This window comes from Camelina sativa, chromosome 18 (assembly GCF_030686135.1).
Source record: "Camelina sativa cultivar CO46 ecotype springtype chromosome 18, ASM3068613v1".
NCBI lineage: Eukaryota > Viridiplantae > Streptophyta > Magnoliopsida > Brassicales > Brassicaceae > Camelina > Camelina sativa.
The window spans coordinates 11,082,456-11,090,852 of NC_141897.1; the positions used below are offsets into that span (position 1 = coordinate 11,082,456).

Sequence of the window (8,397 nt, forward strand, 5' to 3'; positions counted from 1 at the left end):
ACAAAACTAGGCACTAAAAACAAATATTTTCTCATTTACAACAAACCAAAGAACAAATAAAAAGTTGTGTTGTTCATACAAATATCTGCAACTTGAGGACGGTTTATTTCCTCCATGAACTCCTTTAGTGATGTGTATAAGATGTCAATTCTATCAACATGAAAAGAACAATCTGACTCCTAGAAAGCCGTCAACTATCTGTTAGCTACAGGCCACAGCAAGCGATTGGCAGCACCCGCTGCTCGTCCTGATGGTTCTCCTTAATACGGTAGACACGCCAAATAACGAGGTTCTTAATACCACACAAAACCTTAAGAGTTTTCCTCCCAAATGAAACACGGCAGCAAGCCTACTCTCTCTGTTGTGAATGAATCGATCTTCGTTAGAAAAGAAAACGATATCATCTCCAAGTTTCTTAAATAATAATAGAAGAATTTGTTACCTGCACCCATTTGTATGATCCTTTCCATAAAAGTCTCATACTCACAAGTGGAGAGAGCTTGGACACTAAAAGATTCTCTCAGAAAACGGCAAGCAACTATAAATCACATGATCTTATTAGGCAGAGCCTTGTGTCGTGGTTTTGACTTGAGGAGTGTTTCGTCACTGTGCCTAATCCACTCAGAGAGTCTCCATGGCTTTTGCCACTTCCATTTAAATTGAACGATCCACTGGTGATGACTTCTCTTCCACCTCCAAAGTTTCCCACCTTGTTTTCCTACGGCTGATAGTTTTCTCATCGATACTTGTCCCATCGGTACCATCTGCACAAACCAAAAGTTACATAGGAATCTTTCACCACTATAATGAAGCTTGTGTTTTTATGCGCCAATGTAATCCTAGAAAAGCAATAGTAAAATGAATTTTAACCTTCTTGTTTGTATCAATAAATGTAGCCGATCCTCTAACTTTCCCGTTAGCAATCCCTGGGGTAAACTTGAGCTGTTTCTGTGCTGGCACGGTCATTGGAGACGTTGTGCTCCGGTCTTCAGCTAAATCTTTCACTGAACTCGGTGGGGTTCCCTGCACCAAAATTTTATTTCTCATGCGTTAATATGGCTAACCAAAAATATATATGGATAAAATAAGAAAGGTGGTATAAATCTTACTAAAGTTGCAACTGCTTGCTCCCTCAATTTTAACTCCTTTTCTGCTTCTTTCCTTCTTAACTCACTCTGCCTCAGAAGGCCAACAATTTCTTTGAACTGATCTTTCATTTCTTTGATTTCTACATCTTTCTCCCATAATTGGCACCTTCATAAAAAAAAAATGCATGAAAAGCTTGATTGGAGATTCAAAATCTAATGCTGAAAACGATTTTCTTGAATGTTGACTCAAGGCACCTTGTTTCGGCAAGAGAATTGAACATATACTGAAGCAAATTCTTTGCCTCTCCCATTGATCGTAGCTGGTTCCAGCGGCCACGGTTTGTAAAGGCACGCTCCCTTTCTTCTGCCTCAGAGAGTTGTGACGCCATTGCTACTAGAGAATTAGAAGATATACCGAGCATGTTCTCAAGTGACGATATCCGGGCCATCCTTGCATTAGGTGACAACGATGACGCCCTGAAACAAAATTTGTTATTTAAGGATAGGGAACAACTTATAAAGCAATGGAAAATTCATGAAAATTAAAAAAGTACCTAGCAAAGCCATTCTTTCCTCTTGGAGGACTTAACCCTTTCACTGCAAACTCATCCACTTGTCTTAAAACAGCCAACTCTTCGGCCAGAGCAGCGCGTCTGAAATTATCGTTATATGCATAATCAGTAACCACAAAATAAAAATATAAAAAAGATAACGGCCATTTTCATGCCAAACATTATTGCACAACTAAAATGCATTCGAGACATACACATGGCTTTGTTTCTCGTACTCATGACGTACTTCATGCACATTCACCATGACTTCCAACTCATGATCAAGCCAACGCTGCAACGACTTCTCATTGGTCTACACGAGTATGAATTGAATCAGACTTTTCAAGAATCACAATGATACAAACTAGAAAAGATAACGAAAAATTGGGATTGTGTTAAACCTGTACCTGACCATTTGTTCCAAAGCCATTTGTACCAGCTGCATAGATAGATAGTTTTATACTTAGAATAACAAAACATAAAACAATAACCACTCGTACATAGCCCAAGATATCTATCCAACCGGCTCCATGCATCAACTAGATTAGGTGCAAATTTCCAATAGACTATGTAAACGTATCACAACAATCAACTAACTACTTGGTGACATGGTTTACTTTATATGTTCCAAGTATTTTACTAATGCTCAAACCACGGAGCACCAAATCCTAAAGTTTTTATTAACCATACCAGTATGTTCACGAGGAGATGATTTCCGAGCTTCCAACAACTCTTTCAACCTTTTGGTAGCCATTGCAGCTTCTTCTGTCTTCCTCTGAAGAACCTGAGAGTGAAAATTTTCTTTAGTTTCAAAGCTGAATCTTTTTCTTTCCTGGTCTTTCAGAGAATTGGTAATAAGGTAACAATCTTGTGCTTACCATTTTCTGGCGCTGATTTAAAGCTTGCAGCTTGTGCCTTTCATACTCGCTCTTTCTCCCTTCTTTCCGTAACTGTAAAAAGTTTAAATTTTTAAGTAAAAATAGAATCTAAGAACATTTGAGAAAAGACTTACTTGGTCAGAAGTTATCAATGCTGAAGTAAAAAGAAAACGGAAAAGGTACCTGCAAAAGTTCCTTCTCCCGGGAGGCTTTCCACTGTCTAAACTGTTCTGCTTCTTGTTTCATTCTGTGTTGAAGTTGAACCTAGAAATGTAAAAGGAAGAGAATCAAACTAATGCACTGTCAAAGAGAAGGTGTGACATGAGTGAGTCTATATGCATGACTTGATTGCATTTTCAGAGTAAACCAACAGAGATGTATCATATTTTAAATTTTTTATACCTTTTGTGCCTTGATGGATTGGATTTCATCTTGTAACCTCCGAGCCGCGTCATCACTCTTTTGTTTCTGCTTCAGTAGCTGAACCTGGCTCTCTTGCTTTTTCTTAAGGTCTAGAATCTGTGCTTCAAGCGCTTTTAAGTTCTGAGCATGCACATCTTGCAACTTCTGTGCTTGACCATCAGAAGCAAGGTTCTCAATTTCAGCCAACAAACGGTTTCTCTCTTCCTGAATGAATGAAAGAAAGAAAGAAACAAATCAACAACTCATAATATGTTTTTGTAATGAAACTTCTTCGAAGCACCAACTGAAAATGATGTTCGACCTGAACAGATCTCTTTTCATCCTCCACTTCTGCAATTTTCTTTCCAAAATGTTGCTTTAGCGCAGCCGGATCATACCCGTCAAAGAGCTTCATTTCAGACTGTTTTCACACATCGATTTAAGCAGTTATAGTTAAGAATAAATCTCTATGTGCACAAAAGGGAACCACCAGTGCATGAAATAACAAGTGAAAGAGACCTCTTTTTCCTCTAGACGGCGGTTCAGTTCATGCAACTCTTTGTCCATACTATTTTGCAAGAGCTTGTGCTCCCACTCCTTTGCCTCTTCGTCTATTTCCCTGGAATCACCTGCAGATATTAAAAGGCCTCTTTTAGTTTCCCAACTCTTTTGAGTCCAAAAGAAGACTCTTTTCCACCTTTAACTAGTTATACCTGTTGTGGCTTCAACCATGGGATAATTTGAGGACTCGATACTGTGCAAGCTCCTTTTAAGCCCATCTGGTCTGACAGAACCAACAAAATCATCCTGCCACCAAATAATAATTAAGACATGTCACAATTATTAGCAACAAGGATCTACCGTAAATAGTTTACCTCAATAATGAAAGAAAAGGAAGAAAAAGAAGTATTATTTAGTTAGAGAATATTACAGCTCGTATGTCTTTAAAGTCTTTATCAGAATGCTCTACACCAGGACATCTGCTACGGTACTCATGAAGTTCACGGCAAAGGTCTTCGTTAGCAGTTTCAAGCCAAGAAATCCTTTCCTTAAGAACCTGCATCATCATCATCACACCATCTTTATACCCCTGAAAAAAAATACATGTAAATCCAAGATACTAAGGTTAACTAACATACCTGGATTTCTGCACATGAGGATCCTCCGTTCCTTAAAGAGAGCTCTGCCTGCAAGTATTCTACCTGTTGGCGCATTTTTAGCATCTCACTGGAGACAGGATCTCTATTAACCTGTTTTTTTGAAGAGTCATATCATAGGAAGAGAAAATTAGACTAATCTAGTATCAGTCAATAATTAGTTTCTTTCAATTGGCATAGTGTAGAATGGCTTACAACAGGTTTATTCCGGATGTTTCGAGCACGATTTGCATATTTTAAAGTGTTAAGTGTTTCCTCCGCGTTAATATCTGCCGGACTGATGCAAGCTGGAGGAACCCGAATACCAAGCATGGAGAAATTGAATGAGCATTAACCAAACTTGCGCAGATAGATAAGAATGAAAACAAATGATAAAAAAAACTTGCAGGTTACCTATCATCACAGTTCTGCTGTTGCCCCCAAGGGAATCCTAAAAAAAAAAGTAACATTCTCAACTCCTTGAGAATGGAGCAACCAGTGTTTACATGAAGCAAAACTGAAAACGAATATATATATATATATATATATGTACCTGCAGAAGCCGTGTAAGTTTACTGTCTCTGTAAGGAACATGGGCACCGTCTTTACGCTTTTTCTCATCACCGAGCGCACTGATGACATTACCGAGTGCAAGGAGGCCTTTATTTATGTGAACCCCTGGTGAAAAAGAATCAACTTCCATTACAGCGCACAGTCATCAAAAAGGGCTTATTTCTGGTTTTGGAAAAAGATAATGCAACAGATCGATGAACACATACATACCTTCCTTAAATCTTAAACCATCAGAACCAGTTCTTTTGGCTCGTTCTGAACCAGCAAGGTCTACTAGGTGCAACTTGGCACACAGATATTCTTCTTTCAAGCTCCCATTATAAGCACCGTTTTCAGGAGAATCCGTGTTAATTTTGCGCATCTGCTCCACGGTGATTGTGAAAATGGCATGTGAACGACTGCATAATATACCAATAAAAAAACATGACTTTTTTATGACAGTTTAAGGTATTAAGTTGTACATAATAACAAAGTGTATATATATAGGTCACCTGGACTGATTATTCATGTTAGTACTACCGGTAGCCCTGCTGACAGACCCTTGGTCAAGACAAGCTGCCATCTCTTTCAGCGTACTAACGCTGACTTCTGTGGATCCCGCTAGTGTGATAACACCATTGGATGTTTCTCGTATCTGTATTGGTGGCTTCCCAGGGACATGTGTTACCTTCCCAACGTGCCCAGTGCTACTAGTGTCTGATTTGTTAACAGTGCAAGGATCCAGCAAATCTTGAACCTCTTCTTTATGAATCTACCAAATCAAAATCATTTATGTCATGTCAGGGGTTACAACAACCAAGAAGCAACGAGGTTGGAAGAAAGAAAGAAAGAAAGAAAGAAAGCTACCTCGATAAAAGAAACATGGATCTGAAACTCAATCTGCTGCTTCAAAGTCTCCATCTTGTTGAAGAGAGCGTTCATAACTTGAGGGATGATTCCGGTTTGGCTGCTGTCTCCGCAGCCCGTACCCATTGTGTATGTTTTACCCGAACCCGTCTGTCCATAAGCAAGAACAGTAGCATTGTAGCCTTGAAACAAACCATCAACGAGCGGGGCAGCGCATTCTTCATACATTTCAGTAGATGGGGAACCAGAGCTCCCATATACATGATCGAATGTAAATGAATGTGATCCAATTTGTACCTGCCATCATATTTACAACACATAAATTACAATCAAAATTTTCCAACTAACATTTAAGCATGTGTATGCAAATTAAAGATATCAAATCACAATTCCCAATTTTTTATTTTTTGGCAAAAAGACAAGTAAGGGTCAGTAGTGTTCAGAATTAGCAACAAAAACAATTGATCTAGTGAGCTATTTAATTAAGGAACTAATTTAATGATGCAATAATTCTAAAAACAGAACTACTTAGCTTGGTCAAACATGCATAAAAAAAAATTAAACACTCCGAAAAAAATCATTGATTCTAAAAAAAGTCTCTCAAGATCTAGATCTCAGGGGAGAGACAATTCCGATACAAAAAAAAAAAAAAAAGCTAATCTGTTAAAAATTCACAGTAAAGAATTCTTCTGCAAGTCCAGTTTAATAATAATCAGACAGGACAAAGCAGAGAGATTATAACATTATGGAAACTGAAACTTCACCTGTGGTTTACCGGTAATGACAGTGACGCAATCTTTACAACCTTGCATCTTTTCGTCGCCGATGAGCGGTCTGATGTGAACAGCAACCTTAACGGAACAATCATCCGGCGGCGTCGATTCCATTGGAAGTAGAGAAGAAGTAAACTCCAATCGAAAGACAAGAGAAAGAGAAAGAGAGAGAGAGAGAGAGACAGTGAAGTTGCAGACAGACAAATGTGGTTTGGAGAGAGAGAGAGACTTGAAAAAGAAAAGGGTAGAAATGGGAATATTGAAAAGATAAAAAAAACTTTGTGAGAAGAGAGCTTAACCGCAACGACAATAACACTCTTTTACTTCCCTTAGGCTTCACTCTTTAGTCCCTTACTATCTCTTTCTCTCTGATAAACGGACCGACGTGACTTTACTTTCACTCTTTCCCGTTTTAACCTCTGTCTATCTTTCAAGTGTGATTTCTGACAACAACAACAACAAAATAAAGTGGTGGAAGAGAGAATATTTAAGCAAAAGAGAGAAATTAGGTCAAATTCTCTACTTTATTGCATGTGCCATTGTATGCAACAAATGATTGTAGTTATTTCTTACATAGGGTTTGGTTTTCTTAGGGCAGTATAAAGAACAAATATGTGCTCTCACCTAATTTCAACTGGTGAGTTTTTTTTATCGTTTGTCCTCCTCTTTATATTTGCAACTACCAAACTTTTGTGGGAGTTATGCCTCACAAGCTATATGACCAATGCATTGGTTAAGTTGTTTACATCTAATCTACAATTGTTTATAGAATATTAGTCTGTTTGGTATTTTAATATAGGATTAGATCAGAAAACAGACACCGCCAAAAAAATGGGTTGGTGACGTAATTGTGAAGTAAAGACGGCCATAACATATATATATCGAGTAGGGAAAAAACGAAATTATCACTACAAAGTCTACAATGATATTTAGTGAAAACTATAAGAAAAATTGAAGAAACGTTAGATATATAAAAAGTAAACAAATAGTGGATGCAAAGCTTAAACTAAAAAAAAAACCCACGAAAATTAGTGGATACGATCGTTACCTTTTTATTTTAAGTTTAATGCACATAGGAAGAGAAAGAGAAAAAAAAAAAGCAAAGGACGACTTTTGAAGAAAGGTCCACAAGGGGAGACAATGCCAGCTGGCGGAAGAATCCTGGTCACGTGGCTGTAGCAATGGGTCCCTAAAAGTATCGGCTTTATGGGAAGGAACTCCCCCTACTTCTCAGCCCAAACCATTTCCTTATTAAAAGAGAAATAAAAGTAAATAAAAGTAAAGAAATAAAAAAAATCAATTATATAACAATATACTATATAAATTAAAGAATTAATTGAACATTTTATAATTGATAGTATCAAATTATATGTTGTCTTAAATATATATTTAAGATAAATAAGATAATGTATATCATATAAAGTCAATTGAAAAATACACTAAAAATATTAAAGAGAAAATGCACATGTCAAAAAAAAGAATGTAAAATAATAATTTCTTAGAGCTTATCAAAAAAGAACCTTATTATATATGCAATTTTATTCTAATTAAAACAAACTAAAGTATATTTAAATAGATATAATTTACAAATATTTAGAGATAAATATCTATTAAAGTAAAGAAATAAATGAGAAAATCATTATGGGACACTATACCAAAAAATTAAAGAATAAATTAAATATCTTATAATGTATAATATCAAATTAAATTTTGTCTTAAATATAAAGATAAATAAGATAATGTATATCATATAAAGTTAATTGAAAAAATACTTTAAAGTATTAAAGAGAAAATGATACATGTTGAAAAAAGAGGGTGCCAAATGACAATTTCTTAGAGCTTGTCAAAAGAGAATTTTACTTTATTAAATATAATATATATATATGCAATTTTATTCTAATTAAAACAAACTAAAGTATATTTAAATATATATAATTTATAAATATTTAAAGAGAAATATCTATTAAAGTAAAGAAATAAAAGAAAAACACGTTATGGGAAAATATACCAAACAAATTAAAGAATTAATTGAATATTTTATAATGTATAATATCAAATTATATGTTGTCTTACATATAAAGATAGATAAGATAATGCATATCATATAAGTTCAATTGAAAAAATACTTTAAAATATTAAAGAGAAAATGA

General features: G+C 35.8%; 1 protein-coding gene across 2 annotated transcripts; it reads right to left on the reverse strand.

Moving 5' to 3' along the window:
• Window positions 1-7: 7 nt before the first annotated feature.
• On the reverse strand, window positions 8-7,527 carry LOC104760775 (kinesin-like protein KIN-4A). Of its 2 annotated transcripts, XM_087497437.1 has the most exons (26): window positions 7,296-7,424; window positions 6,872-7,000; window positions 6,239-6,690; window positions 5,475-5,771; window positions 5,120-5,379; window positions 4,839-5,026; window positions 4,609-4,733; window positions 4,470-4,506; window positions 4,272-4,363; window positions 4,059-4,169; window positions 3,851-3,976; window positions 3,633-3,726; window positions 3,439-3,548; window positions 3,242-3,340; window positions 2,920-3,144; window positions 2,701-2,781; window positions 2,518-2,589; window positions 2,330-2,423; window positions 2,047-2,078; window positions 1,855-1,952; window positions 1,643-1,741; window positions 1,344-1,565; window positions 1,110-1,254; window positions 871-1,023; window positions 443-764; window positions 8-358 (listed from the first exon to the last, which is right to left on the reverse strand). In XM_087497437.1, the coding sequence occupies exons 3-25, from the start codon at window positions 6,359-6,361 to the stop codon at window positions 546-548; spliced, it is 3,102 nt and encodes a 1,033-aa protein (XP_087353563.1). In that variant the 5' UTR covers window positions 6,362-6,690; window positions 6,872-7,000; window positions 7,296-7,424; the 3' UTR covers window positions 8-358; window positions 443-545. The 2 variants fall into 2 exon arrangements, with proteins under 2 accessions (XP_087353563.1, XP_010482039.1); XM_010483737.3 differs by lacking the exon at window positions 6,872-7,000 and having other exon boundaries at window positions 7,296-7,527.
• Window positions 7,528-8,397: the final 870 nt, after the last annotated feature.